At 35.6% G+C, this 24,190-nt stretch overlaps 1 protein-coding gene across 19 annotated transcripts in view; it reads left to right on the top strand.

Moving 5' to 3' along the window:
* Positions 1–24,190, top strand: part of mbnl2 (muscleblind-like splicing regulator 2) — a 103,569-nt gene that overhangs the window by 67,839 nt on the left and 11,540 nt on the right. For 5 of the 19 annotated variants that reach the window (XM_067442240.1, XM_067442237.1, XM_067442249.1 and 2 more), the window contains exons 3-9: positions 5,380–5,544; positions 7,005–7,205; positions 9,226–9,480; positions 17,012–17,065; positions 17,380–17,536; positions 19,866–19,901; positions 21,432–21,526. In XM_067442240.1, coding sequence (XP_067298341.1) covers positions 5,380–5,544; positions 7,005–7,205; positions 9,226–9,480; positions 17,012–17,065; positions 17,380–17,536; positions 19,866–19,901; positions 21,432–21,526 — 963 coding nt within the window. The remainder of the gene's footprint in view (positions 1–5,379; positions 5,545–7,004; positions 7,206–9,225; positions 9,481–17,011; positions 17,066–17,379; positions 17,537–19,865; positions 19,902–21,431; positions 21,527–24,190) is intronic. The other 14 variants (XM_067442245.1, XM_067442242.1, XM_067442255.1 and 11 more) reach the window with 8 other exon arrangements.

Below are 24,190 nucleotides of genomic sequence, written 5' to 3'. Positions count from 1 at the left end.
TACACAGTCCTCCATCTCCTCACCAGAGCATTAACAGCAGCATTCAAGTAAGAAATGTGTTCTTATTAAAGCTACTAAAGTTATTCAGTCCAGAGCATTGAGTGATTTTCTGTTTTTCTTCTGTTGTTTGATTCATATTAACAGCAGATCAGAAAACCATATATCAGCATTTAAGACTGATGTGGCTTTAAAACACATCCGTTCATAAACTCGCATGATAGAAGAGCATGACAGAAGAGTGTGAGCGCGTGATAATCATCAAAATGTTATCGATGTAATTTTTCACGAGCTATCCAGGCTTTGCCCTCTTCTGCAAACGGGGTGGGGGAAAGCAGCTAATTTGCATTTAAAGATGCACACATAAAAGCAGCATGTTTTCCCTTCCACTCAAAAATGGGCATTTAAAACATGATGTGTTTGAGCTGAATCTTTACACAAACACACATCCTGGGGACACTGATAAAGAGGCATAATAGGTCCCCTTTAAAGTAACTTTTCTAATTTAAAATGTTTTTTTTGTCCTGTGATGCAAAGCATCATTACTCCAGTCTTCAGTGTCACTCGGTTCTTCAGGAATCATTCTAATATGCTGATTTGCTACTCACGAAACATTTCTAATTACTATAGTGTAGGCTATAATTTACTGAAACTGCATTCTGTAAGTGCGCATTAATTGGCCTGGTGAGCGAAAACACAAATCTGTCAATAACTCAAAGCTTTTAAATGATGCAAATGCAGTGTATTTTGGGTCTAATCGATCACCCAAGGTCACGAGCGCGTTAACAGAAGTCAGATATTTCAGCTTGTGCGGCTGCGGCGCTCATGCGGTGAGCTGATTCAGCGTTGTTTAACTGTTTGGAGATCATTGAAATGACAGCCGTGCTCCATTTAGATCTAGTTTCGTGTTATTTATAGCACACTATCTCCATTGTAATCCGAGTAAGGAAGGATACCTGGACATCTTGTGCTTTTATCCTTGTTGTCATAAACCACCACAAGCAAGCAAGACCTCAGATGAGCTGACCGAGCACATTCCTGCGAACGCTTCCCCAGATGTTTTCAAGGGATTTGTGACCTCCGTGCATCAATGCAGAGAACACAATCGCTTATATAGGTCACATCTCTGCTTTAAACGCTGTTGGACCCTTAATGAGGAAGCATGAGTATTATGACTAAATCAAAATTATGGAATTTGATTATAGTGAAATGAGCATGGAAACATTCTAAATTAATGAGACTTTTATATTTTGACACTGTTTATACTAAAACTGTAAAAATATATATAATAAAAAAATATTTTTACATTTAGCAGACATTAAAAACAGAAATAAAACAATAGAAATTGTTATTAAATTGTATAAATTCTAAAAATGTTATATATTAATTTTTTATTCAATTTTTTAAATTGAATTTTTTATCATGTTCAAAAAAGTCAATTTTTTATCATGTTTGTTTATATATTGTAGCTTAACATCAGCCTGCCCAGGGACTACGGGTGAAAATTAGCTCTTGAGCTATAACCTGGTACTATGCATCTCTCCCTTTGAGGTTAATGTTTATTGTACGCTGTCCCTGTTTCTTAAATAAATAAATAAATAAAAAAAAAATATATATATATATATATATATATATATATATATATATATATAGTGCTGGACAACGATTCAAATGTTTAATCGCGATTAATCGGACGATAAATTTAGCAGGCTTTAAAACTGAATTACAAAATATAGATTTTAGAAATAGTAATATGTATAGCTTAATTATATATTCTAAAAAACAATATGAGACATTAAAAACAAATTAAAAATACAAAATTTAGAAATATAAAACAGAAATAAAACAAAAGAAATCGTAATTAAATTATATAAATCCTAAAAATGTAAAAATATATATAATTTCTAAATTTTTACATTTAGCAGGCATTAAAACTGAATTAAAAATATAGATTTTAGAAATAGTAATATTCTAAAGTTCTAAAAAAAACAATGAGACATTAAAAACGAATTAAAAATATAAAACTTAGAAATATAAAAGTGTAATTAAATTATTATATATAATTCTAAAAATGTAAAAATACATAAATTATTTAAAAATATTTATTTTAATCGAGCAGAGACAGAAATAATCTGACAGACATTTAAAAAAGAAATAGTTTTTATTGTAATTAAATTATATAAAATTCTAAAATGTAAAAATATAAAGAATTAAATAATATTTTTAAATTTAGCAGACATTAAAATCAAAATTCAAAAAATGGAATTTAGAAATGGTTTGTATTGTTTTTATATATATATATATATATATATATATATATATATATATATATATATATATATATATATATATAATTATTTAAAAAATCTTTTTAAGTATTTAAATTTTTTTAATTTAGCAAACATCAGAAATAGAAATAATCTAACAGACATAAAAACAGAAATAGAATAGAAATGGAAAATTCTAAAATATTTTTATTATATTATATAGAATTTAGAAATATTAATATGTACAGTTAAATTATATATAATTGTTATAATAAATTAATAATATAAAAGATATTTAAAATAGAAATAAAAATAAATAAATATGTGAAATTAAATTATATATAATTCTGTTATATATATATATATATATATATATATATATATATATATATATATATATATATATATATATATATATATATATATATATATATATAATTTATGAATGAGAGTTCTTTCATTGTTATTTTAATGAATGCTATGTATATTCCCGTTTCCCTCATGGTCCTGGTTTTGTAAGTGTTTAGCCCGTGTGATGTTTGTGCTGAGGGTTAGCGTGGCGCTCTCACACCTCCAGCGAGCAGCATCTGCAGAAGCAGAGATCTCGTTCTGTGTCTCTGCATGTCCGCAGTATGTGCTACCTCTGCATTTTTTAACCCCTCCTCCACTATTTCGCACATCTCTGTTTCAGTTCGGCCTCCCGTGTCACTGGATATCCTGCAGTGGAGGTTCAATGCAAACACACGCTTGACCTTGTGAAAATATTCTTCTAACTTTGGCCTAATTAATATTGCAGTACGGAGCCGAAATCTTCACTGCATTGATGCCGCTTGTATTTCACGTGTGTTGTAGTGTCATTTCTACAGTGTTTTGCGAAGCAGTATTCATTTTGATAGCAAATTTTGATTTAGTTTTTCATATTTTAGTCACATAAATTGTTTTTAGTTTTAGTCAACTAAAATCTAATGAGTTTAGTTCAGTTTGTAATGCATTCATTGAGCATTTAAGCATTACATAACTGAGTTACTTGAATAAACTGACATTTTGATATAATTGGGTTTTTGACTGTTTTGAAAAAAAAAAAACCAAAAGAGCTCAATTCACTTTTTATGTTTGTTTTTTTAAAACATCTATGTAGTTTTTATGTTGTACTTCTGTTTTAGTATATCAGGTTAAGATAAGTTTAATTTAATTTTTTTAATTATTTAATTTCAAGTAATGAATATGTTTTAATGGTTTTAGTAACCCTGATACTTTATTGAGTAATAATGTAAAATTCTGTTCTTAGTCTTTCCTCTTCACTATGAATTAAATGGGAATTAAATGAAATGCAGTTTATTGTGTAACCAAAAACGTATATCTAGTGCGTGACTTTTAATTATAAACAAGCTCAAAATACACAGGACTCTTATTTTGAAATGTTTGCGCTGGATGCTCGTTCAAGTTCAGATGATGGAGGTAAAATATGTTTTGCTACAACCGTCTAAAACATATTACCATATAAACATTGTAAAGTAAACATTCATTATTCCTCAGCATTAGTTCATAAACAATAACCGGTCATAAATGTGTGTTATTCATTGATTGAGCTGCTCTGAAGCGCTGTCGCATGATCCTGAAAAAGCTCAACAGCTCCGTGTTTTCCCGCTGTTAGATCCGCATGTGTGCATCTGTTACACAGGACATCAGTTCTGATGGGATCGCTTCCCTAATTGTGCCTCCCTAACATTTTCCTCTCGCTTATATTCCTTGACGAAGATGACCGTAGATTTTGGTCCTAGTTTTTATCCTCCACAAACTGTTTTTATTTAGTTACCAGCTCATTTTCGTCAGTGAAAAAAGGTCACTAAAGAATCACAAAGGCAAACTTTTTGGTGCGTGTTAAAAATAACATTTCAGATTTTGGTCATATCAACTACCCCTAAAGTCATGCTTTAGTCAAGCAGGTTTAGCTGCTATAGTCGACAAATGTGTCATTTATTACTGCCAAATTCACTATCCAAACTTAAATGGTTGCAATTCAAGAATGCGTTGGAATATAGACATAAGTTTGGTCTCATTTTAAAGAAGACAGTCAGCAGAGTATTGCTCAAGTAAAATCATTTAAAAAAAATTAATTTTAAAAAAGTTATGGAAGTTTAAATGTACTGTAAATCAAAAATACTGTACTAGATATTTAATATTTAATATAAAATATATATGTTACAAAATAATGTGGGCTCTAAAATTACTATCAAATCAAAGCCATATTTCTAATTAATTTGTGTTCCAAATTTGAAGTTGATATCACAAAAATTGAAGTTCCCATGAGATTTTGTTTAGGTGTTGTACCACAAATAGCCACCGGGTGTCATTGAAATTCCATTGATTTTTTAAAATGCAATTTCCTGTGTCAAATGTATATATTTTTGTGTAAATATCACAAAACAGTTTGCAGATATAGAACCGTGAGACTAAGACCTTTCCGACGATATGCGTTTTGTCAAGATTAGAAAAGGTTTTTATTATAAATTAAATAAATATGTTAAATAAATATGAAACATGACAACGCCACTTGGGGAGGAGCCCGCTAGAATAATTTAGAGCACCGTTTCCATGGTAACGCAAGGTCCGATTTTAAATCGGTTTGCACAGGATGAATCTTGAGTTCGTAAGCTTTTGAATGATATATAGTTTGTCAACATTAGATCAGGACAAATATAGGATATATTGTTTTAAACATGCAGTGGCTAATGGGCCCACCGGTGGGCCAGTGACACTTAAGGGGTTAATTCTGTCATTAATTCCTCACCCTAATGTGGTTGGACACCCGTCAGACCTCCGTTCATCTTCACACACAGATGAAGATATTAGTGTTGAAATCCGATGGCTCAGAAAGGCCTTCATTGATACCAAACATCCATAAAGGCACTAAAGACGTCGTTACAAAGCCCATCTCACTACAGCGGCTCTACAATCATTTTATGTGTTGTGCGCACAAAAACTATTTTTACGGGTGTCGAACGACATGAGGGTGAGAAATGAATGACAGAATTTTAATTTGTGGGTGAACTTACCTTTTAATTAAACTGTTGAGATTCTTACGAGTTCTCGTTTGTGATCTTTCTTGCCGTAGGGTCGGTGTACGAGAGAGAACTGTAAGTACCTTCACCCACCAGCGCATCTGAAGACGCAGCTGGAAATCAACGGACGCAACAACCTCATCCAGCAGAAGACGGCCGCAGCGATGCTGGCCCAGCAGATGCAGTTCATGATCCCTGGCACCACCATGCAACCAGTGGTATGCAGCCTTAGGTCTTGAGTTTTGCTGTTGCTGAGCCTTCCAGAGGGTTCCTGTGGGGCCTTATTTATTAATTTGGAAATAATACCTTAAAAAGACTTTAAAAAGTCTTGAATTTTGATGTCTTGGTCTTAAAAATTGTGCTGTTTGTATGTAACTTCTCCGTATTGTATTTTTCCTCAAAAGTTTCATTTGTCAACCATGATTATTTTGATTAAATAACGTAGTATAAATAAAGAGTGGCGGAACCAATAATTGAGAACGCAACACAGCCCCGGGTCACAGTACAAAATACTGCGAACACGTGATGCCTTCAGTAAATGAAGATCACGCGCTTCAGCACCACAGCCATAGACTACAACACAACACACACCTTAAGCAACAAGCAAAGGAGAAGTGCAAAAAATCTAAGAAAGCAGCTAGCTAATGTTAAAAAACAAAACTTTCTGGTGGCCTACTGAAATGCTTTTATTTTTCACACCTGCTTTGCTAATCTTTTACCCATTCCACATTTGAAAAATAAATGAACATAAGTTCAAGGATTTAGTTTTTCTTTGCTGTTAGGGGCATGAAATAGGTATTCGTTTATATAAATTGTCTTAAAAAGGTCTTAAAGGGTTAGTTCACCCAAAAATGAAATGTCTGTCATTAACTCCTCCCCCTAATGTCGCTCCACACCCGTAAGACCTCCGTTCATCTTCACACACAGTTTAAGATATTTTATATTTAGTCCGAGAGCGTATCTAAGTGTATGCACACTATACTGTCCATGTCCAGAAAGGGAATAAAAACATCATCACAGTAGTCCATATGAGACATCAGTGGGTTAATTAGAGTCTCTTGAAGCATCGGAAATACATTTGGGTCCAAAATCAACAAAAACTACGACTTTATTCAGCATTGTCTTCTCTTCCGAACGATTTGAACGGTTATGAATCAGCGTATTGATTCATGATTCGGATCGTCAATGTCACGTGATTTCAGCAGTTTGACTCGCGATCCGAATCATGAATCAATACGCTGATTCATAACCGTTTGAATCTTTATTTGAGGATTGAAAACAAACGCGGAAGAGAAGACAATGCTGAATAAAGTCGTAGTTTTTGTTATTTTTGGACTAAAATGTATTTCCGATGCTTCAAGAGACTCTAATTAACCCACTGATGTCTCATATGGACTACTGTGATGATGTTTTTATTCCCTTTCTGGACATGGACAGTATAGTGTGCATACACTTGCATACGCTGTCGGGCTAAATATAAAATATCTTAAACTGTGTGTGAAGATGAACGGAGGTCTTACGGGTGTGGAACGACATTAGGGAGAGGAGTTAATGACAGACATTTCATTTTTGGGTGAACTAACCCTTTAAAAAGACTTGAATTTAACCTAAAGAAACCTGTAGGAACCCTGCGTCCAGAAGGGGAAGTTGTCTATCACGATAATTGTTGTCTTCACAGCCTACATTTCCTGTCAGCCAAGGTCTGGGCTCGAGCCCTGGACTGAGTTACGCTCCGTATCTGACTCCCATGAGCCACAGCATGGGTCTGGTCCCCACTGAGATGCTCTCCAACACGCCTGTCATCGTCCCAGGCAGCCCACCGGTCAGCGTGCCCAGCTCATCCTCCACACAAAAACTACTGCGCACGGACAAGCTCGAGGTAAACCGGCACACCTAGACATTCATTCAGCTTCAGACGGACCGCTTCATTTCTGAACCAGAGTTTGAATGGCATTGCAGTTATTGAAATCTAGATGAAAGGTATTAGAAAATAATAAGAAGGTTAGTCTTGTTCATGCTTTTAACTAAAATTATTGACTGTATAATATGCAATGTTGTTTGCAGAAAGGTTTGTTTTTGTTCAAATACACGTTTTTGGTCTTAAAAGCATGCAGTGTGATAGTTGTGTCATCTCCCACCGGGGACAAACTCTTAAATCTAAGTAGTCAAACCTTGAATCCTTGGGATAAATGGGTGGAAAGTTAAATAAAATATGCACAAAAAAAATGGAAATTTTGAGGAATTGCAATACATTATGCAAATAAATCACAATTATAATACAGTTTAAGATGTTGAAAATGTTTTTTAATACATACCATAATTCAAGATTAAGTCCTGTCATAATTCAGAATGCAAATAAACATAACAGAGAAAAAAGACCAATCATAATAATTAAAAAAAAGATAAGCCCAATCATAATTAAAACAAGAAAAGACCAATTATAAGTCAGTATGCAGTACAGTACAAGATGTTAGAAATATTTTTTAATGTCCAAATATATGTGAAAAAGAAAAGACAAACATAATAATTCAAGATAAAGAAATGATGAAAGAAAGAAAAAACCCGTCATAATTCAGAATGCTAATAAACGTAAGAGAGAAAAGCCAATCGTAAGTCAGTATGCAAATGAATGCAAGAAAGCAGACCAGTCATAATTCAGTATGCAATTATATGTAAAAATAAAATATAATAATATATATATATATATATATATATATATATATATATATATATATATATATATATATATATATATATATATATATAATAAAGTCAGTATGCAAACAAATTACAATCATAATAGAGTACAATATGTTGGAAATAATAAAGAATAAAATACAAAAAACTATTCAAGATAACAATTATGAGAAGGAAAAGGCCAAAAATACCTATTATGGCTAAAAGACCAATTATTAGTCAGTTTGCCAAAAAAATGCACGAAAAAATACCAAATCATAATTCAGTATGTAAATACTAGCATCATCACTGGGTTTATTTCTGAATGTTCGAGGTCCACCTCACTGGGAGATTAACCAGCTTTAACGTTGAAGTTTATAAAGACCAAGCGTGTTCGTCTGTGTGTTAAAGATGGAGCTGAATTCATTGCAGAAAGGTGTGAGATGGAGGACAGACAGAAGTGTGAGACATTTCAATTCAGTGCAAGAAAATGATCAGTGTTGAAACAATAACAGTTGAAGGGTGTATGTGCGCGTGTGTGTGCTTTTTTGTGAAATATGAGGACACAAATGTGTATAATGACATGGGTATGACAGTTATTACAAGGAAAGGGTGAAATATGAGGACATTACCCATGTCACCATTTTTCAAAATGCTTATAAATCATACAGGATGAGGTTTTTTTTTTGTTTGTTGAGAAAGTAAAAAGGCAGAATGTTTCCTGTGATGAGTAGGTTTAAGGCAGTGTGTGTGTGTGTGTGTGTGTGTGTGTGTGTGTGTGTGTGTGTGTGTGTGTGTGTGTGTGTGTGTGTGTGTGTGTGTGTGTGTGTGTGTGTGTGTGTGTGTGTGTGTGTGTGTGTGTGTGTGTGTGTGTGTGTGTGTGTGTGTGTGTGTAAAGGGTAGGCTTAGGAGCAGGGGAACTCCTAACAGTGTAGGGCGATAGAATGTCTTTGGAATGTCCCCACATTTCACAAAAACAAACGTGTGTGTGTGTGTAAATGTGCGATCACTTAGCAACTGAGTGATGTCTGTAATGATAAGAGGCTCTGTTCCTCCGCGGCCCTCCCACACTGAGAGGGGCCGTCACTGCCTTTGTTAATCCTGTGTTTGTTTACCGTACCTGAAAGCTTTGAAACTTCACTGACTCACGTCTCTGCATGCACATTTCTGTTGTGTTCCCTGTTTGTTTGTCCGTGTGTGTGTTTTGCGTCTGCGAACGGCAGGTGTGTCGCGAGTTTCAGCGGGGCAACTGCGCGCGCGGCGAGACGGACTGCCGCTTCGCCCATCCGAGCGACAGCCCCATGATCGACACGAGCGACAACACTGTCACCGTGTGCATGGACTACATCAAGAGCCGCTGCTCGCGCGAGAAGTGCAAGTATTTTCACCCTCCGGCGCACCTGCAGGCCAAGATTAAAGCAGCCCAGCACCAGGCCAACCAGACGGCCGTCGCAGCGCAGGCCGCCGCTGCAGCCATGGTGAGCCCATCTCAACACACACAACTCGCATTTAAATAACATGCATACAATACAACAGCTAAAGAGTCATGTTTAAATGTGTAGAGGTTTTTAAATTACACCACCAGCTGGTTTTATTTAAATTTACTGCATTGAGTCGTAACTGAGGCAGTGCTTAGAATTGTGAAACCTACGATAAAATCAATTGACAACACGTTGAGACGTGCCCGCGGAGCTTGCGATTAAGATATCTGATGATGTTAGCACGCTAAATGTGGAGCACTGCTTTATTATTATATAGCCATGACCCATCTCCAGAATCTGGGCGGGGTTTGCCAAATCTGTGTCGACTCCCTTATCTCATCCCGGGAGGATTTTAGTCCTATTAAAGAGAGAGAGAGAGAGAGAAAAGGGCAACTTGTGATAAAAATCACTCCCCCTTATCCATCTAGTACTGTACTGATGCGATCATTATTGCCAATAAGATATTAATATAATAAGCGCGATGGCTTAAAAGGTTTTTTGCTCACACCATTGAGTGCACAAGGTCACGGGGCGGCTTACTTCACCTTTTCTCTGCCCAATGGGAGACCTACTCTCCTCAAATCAGTCAGGATTTAATTAAGGAGATGGATGACATCTTCATGCCAAACTGACGTGAATGCACAGGTTCATCTTTTATCCTAGCAAAACTGTATATTTGGTCATATGCCAGGCCGCTCCTGTTCGTCTACGTGTCTGTGCTGCGAGCGAGCGATGCTGTCGAGTTTTGTTACATTTTGCACTTGCATTGATCAAGCTTTGATTATAATGGGAGCTAGAGTATCATGTTTTGTTGCATCGCAATCTCTGCATGTTTGCAATGTTTGTTCTGTTGCATTCTCTCAGGATAGATGCTTTCGTTGATGTATACGGCTTCGCGATCAAGTTTTTTTTGCATGAATGCAATGTTTATTCTGTTGCATTACTTATTTACGGTTTCGTATGGCTTCGATTTATAACCGATGTGATCAAGTTTTTGTTGCGTTGTAATCTCTGCATGTATGCAATGTTTATTCTGTTGCATTACTTGCAGGATAGACCTTTTCGTATGGCTTCGTTTATAACAGATGCGGTCAAGTTTTTTGTTGCATTGCAATCTCTGCTTGAATGCAATATATTTTCTGTTGCGTTACTTGCAGGATAGACAGTTTCGTTAATGAATATGGCTTTGATTATAACAGCTGCGATTAAATTTTGTTGCATCACAATCTCTTCATGCATGCAATATTTATTCTGTTGCATTACTTGCAAGATTTATTTAAGTATGCAGCTTTGAATGTAACTTAATCAAGTTTTGTTGCATCGTAATCTCTGCATGGATGCAATTTTGTTGCAGCACTGGCAGTTTTGTTGATCTCATCACTGCAAGCAAGCAATGCAACAAATCTACCTCGATCAGTTTAAAACCAATGCAACCACGTGCACCTGCAAGTGAATGCTGCATCAAAACCAGTACTGCACATTTGCAGTATAGACAGCTTTGCTGTTTATGGGAGCAACTGAGATTTGTCCACATTGCAAGTCAGCAAAACTAGACTGGTCCTGTTATAATCAGCAAAGCTGTCTTCAAGGAGAGTGGTGTGATGCAATAAAACTCGATATTGCATGCTTGTAGGCTAGCTTTGTTGTTTATAATAGGAATTCATGTTTTGCTTACACTGCATGCAAGGAATGTGGTGCAACAACTAGATCACTCCCTTTATAATCAACAGAAGAGAGTGAGGCGGATGCAACGCAAGAATATTCACAATCTAGTGGTATAGATAGCTTTGTTGATTATAATACAGGTAATCCAATTTCGCATTGCTTCATTGCAGTGTTTCTCAAGCCAGCATTCTTGACCTTGGTTTTCATTTATAGTGCAGCAATCAAAGCAGCTCAATAAAACTATTTTTCTCCTGTTTAAGCTGCACAACTTGTGTGCATGCAATGTAGGGAGCTTTGTTGATTTATAATGGACACGTGCACTTTTTTATACAATGCAAGTATGCAATGCAAATAACTAGATAACTTCTGTTATAATCAATAAAGCTCTGTAATGCGATGCGACAATTGCCGTTCATAATGGGAACAATCTAGTTTTCTTGCACCGCGTCGCTCATTTAATTGATTTAAAAACGATAAGGATCCAGTTTGGTCGCGTCACTCGGTTGCAGTATAGACACGGTATTTGGCAGCAAGCTTTTGTGCTTCCACATCTCACGCTGGTGTGGTTTTATTTTGCTGCGTTTGCTGTCATGACACTCACATGCTTGGCTTCATTCGTTTTGCTGTTTACTCCATTTTCGCTTTTGCTTTTGCCCTGAACCCTTTGTCTTTTTCCCACTGTGGCGTCTGGGTCAGAAGGTGACGTGAGGACAGTATCAGCAATAAAACAAGAGTGAAAATAAAGAGCCAGGTTTCCCGAGTGTACAGCGACCTGAGATAAACCGCTGGCTTTGGCTTCAGGGTAAAACGCTGTTAGCTTTCAGGTGCAACGACCTTTCTTTTATGATGATGCAATGACATCACAGAAAACGAAGCAGTTTTTTTTCCTAGGGTTTAAACCAGGCAATCGATCCCTGCACCCGGCCCAAATGCGAAAGAGTTTAAAAGTGAGAGACAGATGATATGGTTATAGCTTCTTCATTTTCTTGTCTTTTATTTTCTCTTTGTTTTGTTTTGTTTTTCTCTCCAGTGGAAGGTTATGTAATTCTGTATGATAAATCCCTGTGGGTGGCATATTTATTTTAATGGTTCTCTATGTTGGCGAAGGGGAGCACAACATGCAACTCTTGGTTACAAGAATGCCTTCATGCACAGTTTAAGTGCATTATATTCTGATGTTTATTTTAAAGTATACGTACAAGCTCTGTTCCTAAACCTACTGATCTGCCTACCTAGACAGCACTAGACTCTCGTAAACATGACGCCAAGGCGTGTGCGTTGTTATGCTGCTTTCTAAGATAACTTGTTTTGCAGAAATCCATGCAGTGAGTATCCTTCAGGGAGAATTTAATCCCAGAATGCATGCAACAAGCTCAGTGAACTGTTTTAAAGGGGTCCTATTATGCTCTTTCACCATTTCAACTTTAGTTAGTGTGTGATGTTGCTGTTTGAGCATTAAAAAGATGTGCAAGGTTACAAAGCTCAAAGTCCACTCCAAAGGGAGATATTTTACTAACTAAAACTCTTTTTTCCGGGCTTTATGAAGTCATAATGTTACTCATTTAAATAATCTATGCCCCTCCGAGTCCTGGTTGAGCTGTTGTTATGTAAAAGAGATGCTGTTTTTTCCACTCCTCTTCCAAAACTCGTTTGTTTGAACCTTTTAAGTTTGACGAGTGATTAAAATGTATATTAAACACTGTTCCTGAACATTATAACCCCAAACGCTGCACATCTTATAGAGAACAGAGAGTTCAATGCAGCTTTGCACAACAGCTTCTCCTGAAATGAATCAGTTACCACTTTATCAGGACAATCTGTTGTTTATGGATCACACTTTGTAAGTTTGTCTTATTATTTGTAGTTGTGTTTTGTATTAACAGTTCCAAGCATACGTTTTATGTTGTTGCTATGATGTAAACATAGGGAAAAGCTTTGCCTCCGCTCGCCAACATTACAGTACTGATGTAGGGTTGACTTCAACGTTTGTAAGCTATCACTATTGTAAGACGGTTCACCGCCCCTTATGAAAATTATCCATGGGGTTACCCGTGGGATTGATTATGGTTTGTATTACAATAGTTTCCCCACAAATATCATGTTTAAATGGTGTATAATCTAAAATATGTATAATTATTGTATCAAAATTATTTATATCTAAAGTAAATTAGGCTACAAAAACAAACAAACACACCACTCTGAAACGTCCTGTGAAATCCTCTTGTTTGTTAACATTCTATAGTTCATCCAAAAATAAAACTTTATTCATCTTCGGAACACAAATGAAGATATTTCTGATGAAATACGAAAGCTTTCTGTCCCTCCATAGACAGCTATTTAATGAACACTTTTAAGGCCCAGAAAGGAAATAAAGACACGATTAAAATAGTCCATGTGACTCCAGTGTTTCAACCTTAATGTTTGTGCACAAGAGTACTTCTTGTGCACAAAAACCCACAAAAATAAATATTTTATTCAAGAATTTCTTCTCGTCTGTGCCAGTATCTTATATTGATGACGTAGTGGACACAGGACACTTTCGAATCGCTACGTCAGAACGCACAAAAAGTATTCTCATCGCTTTATAACATTAAAGGGTTAGTTCACCCAAAAATGAAATTGATGTCATTAATGACTCACCCTGATGTCGTTCCACACCCGTAAGACCTCCGTTCATCTTCACACACAGTTTAAGATATTTTATATTTAGTCCGAGAGCGTATGCAAGTGTATGCACACTATACTGTCCATGTCCAGAAAGGGAATAAAAACATCATCACAGTAGTCCATATGAGACATCAGTGGGTTAATTAGAGTCTCTTGAAGCATCGGAAATACATTTGGGTCCAAAAATAACAAAAACTACGACTTTATTCAGCATTGTCTTCTCTTCCGCGTTCCTCAAATAAAGAGTTAAGCGGTCATGAATCAGTGAATTAATCAATGATTCGGATCGCCATGTTACGTGATTTCAGCAGTTTGGAACGCGTGTTAAACTGCCAAACTGCTAAAATCACATGACATTGTCACATGGACTTTTTTTTTTTTACCGTGTCTTTATTTCCTTTCTGGGCCTTAAAGTGTTAATTAAATAGCTGTCTATGGAGGGAAAGAAAGCTCTCGCATTTCATCACAAAATATCTTCATTTGTGTTCTGAAGATGAACGAAGGTCTTACGGGTTTGGAATGACATGAGGGTAAGTAAGTAATGACAGAATTTTCCTTTTTGGGTGAACTAACCCTTTAAGTCTAAATCAGTCTTGAATTGGATTGAAATTGATGCCATCTTTAATATTTACATCTGAGTAGAGCTTATGGTTATGGTAAGGGGCATAATCAGGACCAAAGCACGCACATCATCTGCAAAAATACGCTCCAAAGGTTAGGTGTTCGACAAAAGACATGATTAAAAAAAACGAATTTGAAAAAATGCAAAATATTTTAATAGTAGACCCCTACACGGGTTATGTTTCACGTTTCGAGCAAAGACAATTAAAAGTATGCTCAACAAGCCTTTATAGTCACAGATGACTAATCAAGAATCATGTGACCAAACACACACACACACACACACACACATATATATATAAATATATATACAAGGAATACAAAAAAATAAAGTCATGGAACACAAAGGCAATAATACAAGATACTAGAAAACCAAGAAAAAAATAATTTAGATTTTTATATATATATATATATATATATATAAAGAAACGGACGAATATCAAAATATTAATTTAATAATCCCCTCAGTGCTATATAGGGTGACCACCATCAAACAGACCAAATATGTTTATGTGGAAGATGAAACCAACACTAAAACATAACCTGAAACTGTTATATAATGTCTATCTAACGTAATAAAAAACATTTGTATTCTGCCTTTCAGCTGATAAAATACTTTTTCTTTAGTTCTTTAGTCCCTTCAATAAAACACCTTTACATCACGTCTTTATTTTACAAAAAAACGCATGCATGTTTTCTTAATATGATAACTAAAAACCAACAGAATGATGAAATCGCGGGACATTTTCTCAATATGCGACATGCGGTAGTGCTAGTATCTAACCCTAGTGCTGAAGTATCTAATGTGTAAATCCAAAAGGTCTCATTTGTTATGGTAAGGGGCGTGACATTTTCCGAACAAGTGCTCAGCGGAACCAATCACAACCCACTGGGCCAGCTAACCAATCACAGCGCATTTCAGATTTCGGAAGGAGGGGCTTCATCGAAAACAGCACATTCGAGCCACACTGGGGAGAGAGGTGCTGTAATAATGTAAAATATGTACTACAAAATGTGTTTTATAATACAGTTATAATGTGTTTTGAACAATTAGGCATGAAGGCATATTCTACAACATTCAAGTCTTCATAAATGGGCATATTAGGACCTCTTTAATGCAGAAAGTATCACTAAAATAATTCAGACAGTTTGCTGCTGTATTTTTTTATGTTAGTTGAGCAGCATGCAAGAGACTCCAGTGCACTTGAGAAGCGTTATCTGCGTAGTGCACTATATAGGGGTGAAGGTGTAGACGGCAATGCGGCACACTAGGTTTATGAGCAGAGCTTCGGGAGAGTAATAAAATGTTCCTGTGCATTATCTTTCCCTTGTACAGCTCATTCGCTGTAATCTGTGACTACTATAAAGAAAAACAAATGCATTTTTTTTTGTTTTCCATTCAGCATCCTATTTTTTTTTGTGTGTGTGGATATTCTGATTTGAAGCATTTTTTTTTTTTTTTGCATGGCCATCTCATTTCAAGCGTCCTGTTTTCTTTTACTAAATATTTTGCTGCCCGTCATTCCATTGAGCCATGTCTTCACTTCTCACCAGTACTTTTGCATGGCATTTTATTAGTGTGGAGATGTCTAAAGATGTCTAAAGAGATGTCTCAGGGCTAGTTATATTAATATAAATATGGGCCACATCTGATACCAGGATAAACCAGCAATGTTCTCTAATATAAGAATAAACAGAGCTCCACATTCTGTGATCACTCGCTTTGGTTCGCGTGACCTTTACGCGTTATATGTAGAGGGGCATTTTAATCCCTTAGTTGGTAAGAAATTGCAACATACTGTGACAGATGTGAATGTCATGGAAGGCATTCCTCCCCCTCGTTCACCGAGTGTCCTTTCATTTATTTATTTTTTTGCTAAGTGGTGGTAAATGTCAAAGCACATGTTAAAAGCGGCCAATGAGAGCCGCAGAATTTCTATCGGCAGACACATGATGCACGCTCCGCTGCGGTCCGTACCCTATCCCAGTCTTAATTAGCAATCACGCAAGCGTTCAATAGACGGCGTGCTGTCAGCCGAAGTTAGCTTCGGTATTGACGAATCCGACCAAACGAAGCGTCCCTGAAAAGAAATGCCTACCTGACATTCATTTGATTTTAATCCGCCCCGTCGATAGCGGATATCGGCCGCCGGGTACGGTCAGTGTGTTAATGCAGTGTTTGTTCTCCATTGATTTACTGCTAAAGATGATCCCGAGAGCTTTCATAACACTAATATCTACAATCCCATTTGACTTTTGAGTGGTAAATGGTGAGAATCTTGATTTCTGACGCTTTTAACACACAGGTACTGTAGATGCTTTTTGCTTTCGTACTAATTCAGAACGTAGCGATATGTTTCTTTGAGACGAGTTTTTTCGTTTATGTGCATGCCTATTGTTTTGTATGTGGTATACTGCATTCAGATTATTTTTGTTTTTGTTTTTTTTCCTTCTCACCTATCCACAATGCAATGCTGTCCCCATGATGCACCTCTGCTTGCTGTTACCTGTATGTTAATACGCTTGAATCCCATTGGCCCACTGCCATCATGTGCTCGCTGCCTGCTATTAAAAGACTCAGTCGACTGCCAAAGCAATGAAGCGACCCCTCGAGGCATCTGTAGATCTGGTACTATGACCTTTCACCTTTTGCTTTGCATGTAGCTTTTTTAATGTACTGTAGCAACTCACAGACTTTTTAATTTGGCTTCTTTGTTTTGATAGAAACAGTAAAAGTCACCAAGTACATGTATGTAGAAATGTTACCATGAATGTGTGTGGTAATTATTGAAGCCTAGTAAACATAAGTGGCTCCTTGTGCTTTAAAATGGAGCGATGCAGCTTCGAGTCAACATTTGTGCATTGATTATTTGTGTACGTGGATACGTGCAATCCTCCGTTTAACTCACGCATGTCTTCTCTTTCTCGTGTGGCCGCGCTCAGGCGTTCCCCCATGGAGTCCTGCAGCCCCTACCAAAGAGACCAGCACTAGAAAAGAGTAACGGGGCCAGTACTCTCTTCAACCCCAGTGTCTTGCACTACCAACAGGCTTTGGCCAACGCACAGCTTCAGCAGCCCACCGCTGCGTTCTTTCCCACAGGTGAGAACATGCATACACACACACACGCACACACACACACACTCACACACACACACATTTGTTTTTGTGAAATGTGAGGACATTCCAAAGGCCTAATGGTTTTTATAATATATAAAGCGTATTTTCTATCCCTCTACTCTGCCCCTCCCCCTAAACCTGCCCATCACACACACACACACACACACACACACACACACACCACACACACACTGCCCCTACCCATCACAGGAAACATTCTGCATTTTTACTTTCTCAAAAACCTCATCCTGTATGATTTATAAGCCTTTTGAAAAATGGGGACATGGGTAATGTCCTCATATTTCACCCTCTCCTTGTAATATCTGTCTCATACCCATGTCATTATACACATTTGTGTCCTGATATTTCACAAAAACAAGCGCACACTCTCTCACACACACACACACTGCTTCGTATTAATCCCTGGGTCACCCTCTGAACGTCACACCCTTCTTCTCTCCTGCGATCCCGGCGTAACGTCTTTAATAAGAGCCCTTTTGCATGCACCGAGTGCATGGAACACTAATGCAAAACTTCGAGGGATCGTTTTTTAACAAGACAGGTTATTTTGAGGGCGTTAATGGAAGTATGAGGTTCTTTGATCTAAAAATCATAGCCGGCCATAGATTGAAAATTAAGTGCTTTGATCTGTACATCTGTACGCCGTTAGATTATATATCTGACGCCCATCAGTGGGGGCCAACACATAATGCTGTAATATACATGCATAAGGCACATTTTTGGATTATGAACTATTAAGATGTGCACAAAACTACAGTCACAGTTAACATGGACTTAAAATACTCTTTGAAATATTTGAAAATTGTGCATCATCTTTTGCAAATGTAGCCTGGCTGATATATATCGATCTCTACAAAATTGCAAAAACATTTGATATTTATATTATATAAATATCAAAAATACAATATTTACTGCTGTTTGACAAATAGATATTTGTAATTAATTTAAATAAACATGGTGATATATTGTCTATCACTACAAAATTTCTGAAATGAAAAAATACATAAATACATTATCGGCCATGAAAATTAATCAGGCAATATTTAGCTCTTTGCACCTTTTAAATGTTTATTTATTTATTTATTTTTGAAGTTAATTTTATGTATTATGTATGTTTTTATAACATTTTAAGATTGATATTATATTTTATAATATTTACCCAATATAAACATGTTCTAAGAAACATGAAAGTATTATAATAAAAAATAAAATAAATAAATGTGTGTGTGTGTGTGTGTGTGTGTGTGTGTGTGTGTGTGTGTGTGTGTGTGTGTGTGTGTGTGTGTGTGTGTGTGTGTGTGTGTGTGTGTGTGTGTAGGTTTTTTGTGGGTTTTTTTTAAACAAAATCATTTTTAATGAATTAAAATAAGCACTTATTATATTTTACAGAACGTTAATTATTGTAAATCAAAGTTTCTTTGGTAACTTTATTACCTATATTATTTATAATCTTTATTATCTATATTAATCTTTTCAACTGATTACACATACTATTATTAGTATAGTTCTATTGTTTTATTATTATTATGTGTAATCATTTGAAAAGATTTGCTGATGCTGATAATGTTAAATATGAGTGTATTAATGGCTGATAAAGCCGACATTGACATGAATCACAGTAAACAATAGCAGTATAATCCACCTACGATCTCTCTTCACCTGTAGGCGTATCTACTGCAGTATTTTTATAACAATAAACACAGAATAAACTCTCTCTGTGCGTAGGGTCTTGAGCGAGTCTAATCTCTCGTAGGTGTATTTTGTCATCACACACCCACATGGTGGTTGTGTTTCCTTTTAGCTGTCCTCCTGTGCCCCCGTTCCTCCCTCTTCTCCAGCTCTGGCTCTTTTGTAACAGCAGTATGTCTATTTTAACCGTAGGAGTGGCTGTTCCCTCACCGCATGACTCTCGTGTATGTATGTATGTGTGTGTGTGTGTGTGTGTGTGTGTGTGTGTGTGTGTGTGTGTGTGTGTGTGTGTGTTTGGCTGATTTTCAGCCGTCTTCCTCCTCTGCCCTGTTGCCCTCTTCCTCTTCTCCTACACTGTGCTCTAATTTCACAACGCTAAGCTCCTGTCCTCTCATTGCGGCCCTTTGCGAATATTGATCCAGTTTATCTTCCTGGAATACACCGAGGTTTTTACCGGAATGACGACACGTGGAGCGAGCGATCTATAATGACAAGCTTAATTGGATTTGTATGGCATGCTGAATACTGAATCTCTGGCTCTGTGTCTAATATGTTTTTCTTCCCTATTAACCTTTCTCCACTCTTCACTGCATGGTCACAGGGTCAGTTCTGTGCATGGCTCCTGCTAGCAGCATTGGTAGGTTCCTCCTCTTCCTGTCTGTCTGTCTGTCTGTCTGTCTGTCTTCCCTAGTCGCTCTTGCAGGTGATTTGAAGCTTGATGACATGTGACTGTAACACATCAAACCGGCACCAGAATCTGATCAGCGCGTCTGCTTCTGTTCGCCTGCAAGAGCGCGCTGTGTGTTTGAAATATTCACATTCTTCTCTTTGGGGTTTTGCAATTGACAGTAGCTTTTAAAGACGTTATTAATTATTTACAGTGGTTATTATTATTATTATAGTAATTCTATGTATTTTACATATTCATATTATTCAATTTACTTCTTTTTTTATTCCCTTATTTACATTGTTATTATTATCTGAATTCTATATATTTCATATTTGATATTATTCAGTTTTATTTAAAATCAATATTTTTTAGTCACATTATTATAAAAATAAAATTGCTATTTTTTATATATATATTATACATTGTATAGAATATATTTCATTTATTATTTGTAAATATAATACTTTTATATAAATTAGAATTTTGCTATAATTATTTATTATATATTTTTGCATTTTTAAAAATAATTAAATATTGTACATTTATGTAATTCATTTTATTGTAATTCATTTTAAATACCAATTTTTACAGTGACGCTATTATTTTTATTATTATATGAATTCTATATATTTTAAAATTGCATTTTTTTTACATTGACATTATTATTATGATTATAAATCTGTTAAAATGATATATTTTTATACATTTAATATTATAATTTTATTTGAATTAATTTTAAATGCCAATAATTACAGTGACATTATTATTGTTTTAAATTTTAATTATTTAAATGTGTATGTATTTTACATATGCATGTATTATTACACATTACTAATTTGCTGTGGATTTTATTATTTGATTATTATTCACAACACTTTTAATTTTCTATATTCATATTATAATTTTTTTTACATTTGTATATATTTACACAATTTTTAAAAATTATAATTATTTCAAAATTTTTCTCAGTGGCTATTATTTTGATTATCATCATCATCACCATTGCATTGTTTTAAGATGTCATCTGAAACAGTAGTGCTGTGAACATTAATAGGCATCTGCGTCTTGTGTTGTGTACTATCGATTGGGAAATTTGATCAGTTTCCTAGAGAAACCGCCCACTTGATCATAACTATTCTAAAAGTTTCTGTAGATCGTAGGATCAATACTTCTCTAAAAGCCTCGCCCGCTCTAACCGCCCATGCCAGACTTCTCTGGGTACAACTGATTATGGTGATAAATTTCCTTGAGGTGATTGTAATCAGCCTTTCCTCTTTGTTTTTGTTTTATTTTTCCCATGCTTCTCTCGCTTTGCATCGTGATTGCATGCCATCTGCTGGTTTAACCTAACGATGGCTCGCTGCTCTGTAATATACACCATTGCTAAACAACAAAACCAAAAAAACAAACTACAAAAACCCTACCAACCTGTTGCATTGGTTTCCATAATGCTCCACCTACCTGTTCATTGCTTCCATGGTTCCCTTCCTGAAAAAGTACCCATGATGTACAGTGCTACGCCTGCTACTGTCTCTGCAGCAACAACTCCTGCCACAAGTGTCCCCTACGCAACAACAGCACCAGCCAATCAGGTTTGCTCCTTTTAAAAGCTTTCTTTCATAAATCCCTGAGCTCCGAATAAGCACTTTGCCTCGAATCCATTAGCACGAGTCGCAAAATCGAATGCATTTATTCTGGCGGATCGGTGCTTATTCAGAGCTCGCACATTGGCAAATAGTAGTTGTGTTGTGTTGCATTATTTTCTTGTTTTGTTCTGCATGTCCTTGCTTTATTTTGATGTTGAGAGATCCTTGCTCATCTTGATGAAACACACGCCTGGTGTCGAGCTCAAAACACACACCTCACTCCACAACACACAATCATTCCCACTCATTCTCCCGCTCTGGGTTGGGAAGGTGAGTTTTGCAGATCGGGGATGGGATTGGCGCTTAAAATGGTGCGATACGACCAATTACGGCGTCCGACTGACAATATCCAGAAAGTCAGAGGTCAGACTGCACAATAGTGCTATAATGTAATGACAGATCGCCATCTTTAATCAGATCGCTCCCGTTCTTTGGTATTGTTCGCCCTGGGGGTCGCACAGGGAGACTTTGAGGGCTTTCCCACTTCCGCCGCTCTTAAGCGGAGCCTTCCTGTCACCGAGCGGCTCTTCCTGTTGTTTCGCCGGGCCTGAAAATTCTCAGGAACTGGGACGTTGAGGGTTATTTGTAGTCTTATCACGTGAAATTGAACCTGTTTCCTGAGGGTCTCTTGCCAGGCGGTTTAAAGCTCTTCAGCGCCACCTGGCAGGAGAATCAAGTACTGCACCCAAAAGATCTTTCATAACCGATTAGAGTCCAAATCTTGACACTAAACTACGAGAACTATTGTTTGGCAGCCCGTTTTTATTTGGATAGTTAGCTAATTTTAGACATTTTTTGTGGTTTAGAAATGTACAGTAATATTAAATTCATTATTAATAATAACAGTATTAATATGTTTAATATTTTAAATTGATTTAATATTTATATAATAGTAGTAATCACATTTTTTATTAATGTTTATAAAAAAATAGTAATAATAATTAATAATATAATATAATAATAACTTAAATATTATTACAATAAATAATAATGTTAGAAGGAGAATTTGTACATTTTAAAACAATGCCATTATTAAAATAAGTAATTTAATATTAGTTGTTCATTTAAAAACAATGCCATTATTAAATTATTAAATGTTATTAAGTGGTAGTGTATATAGTTAGTGTATATGTGGTATAGTGTATTTTAAAATGTTGTTCTTGTTGTCATTATTATTAATAATAATTAATTAAATACTGTAAATATAAAAACTCTAAAACCCAAGAGAAATAAATGTTCAAATATAAAACGGATACTAATAACAACTAAAATAGTAACAAGGATGTTAATAATGTAAGTTTTTATTTTATTTTATTTTTTATTAATATAATAATAAAATAATAATAGGTATAATAATTCATTAAAAATGCTGTTAAAACGGTGTTATTATTAAATATGAATACAATGAATATTATAATCTTAGTAATAGTTATACATTAAACAATCTTGTTATTAAATAGTATTAAATCATTAATTCATTGTCATTAATTGTGTTATTATTATTGTATTATTCAATACTGTAAATGTCAAAATCCCAGAGAAATAAAAGTAAAATTGTAAACAAGAGATATTAACAATAACAATAATAAAAGGATGTTAATAATAATTATTTATTAATTTTTTAATAATTATTTATTGAATTATTAATGTATATTTTTAATATAATTTTTTAATAATTTGATAATTATATAGTTGTACATAGTGTATTATTGGGTGATTTATTATTATTCTTTAAGTTAGATTATGAACTTTTATATATATTTATTATAGATTATTAACTTTTAGTTATCTTGACTTATTTCCGTGTCAAACAGGATTTTGCAATCGGTTTGATGTTGGAAATAAATAAATGAAAGATTATGAACACATTTGTTTCCTTTAGAATAACGTGCACCACTGATTTATTCAGAAATGTAAATAAATAGTCAACTTAAAATGTTATGCTGGCTTGAAATGTGCAAAAGTGAAATGTGAAGATTAATGTTATACATTTAGCAGATGCTTTCCCTCGGACTAAATGTCTTCAGACTGGTGATGTTTGTTCTCAGCCGTGATTTAATGCAGGAGCTGAACACACAGGCCTTTCTCTCGTGTGTGTGTGTTTGCGTCAGTCTCAGACCCAGACAGACAGAACCAGCAGCGGCCGCTGAGTCATCGCCGCAAGCGTTAATCTCACACATGAGTTTAATTATGCAGAGGGAGAGAGAGGGAGGAAGAGAGAGAGAGAGAGAGAGAGAGAGAGAGAGAGAGAGAGAGAGAGAGAGAGAGAGAGAGAGGCATAAACAAACGTTTGACTGCAGCTCTGAGGTGACGACTTTAGCTGGGAGCAGATGAACGCAGGTCACGTTATAATCTTCTGAACTGAGGCTGTGTTCGGCATGGCACACTAACTTACTGCCCAGTGCATATTATATTTTAAGAATAGTGTGAAATAGTATACAATATGCGACAATGTTTCAGAGTAGTGCAGGGTGTGGCTTACAAATGAATGTGCTACACCTTCGTTTATATGTGAAAATGTCCAACCCTCCGACTGTCCTCACCAACGGTCTTGATCCAGCCTGTAAATATTCAGTTTGTTGGTGCAAACTTTTCCACTGAACAAATCAG

The sequence above is a fragment of the Pseudorasbora parva genome, chromosome 4 (assembly GCF_024679245.1).
Source record: "Pseudorasbora parva isolate DD20220531a chromosome 4, ASM2467924v1, whole genome shotgun sequence".
NCBI classification, from domain to species: domain Eukaryota; kingdom Metazoa; phylum Chordata; class Actinopteri; order Cypriniformes; family Gobionidae; genus Pseudorasbora; species Pseudorasbora parva.
The sequence above is the reverse complement of the archived record's forward strand: the minus strand, read 5'-3'. Positions and strand labels throughout refer to the sequence as shown.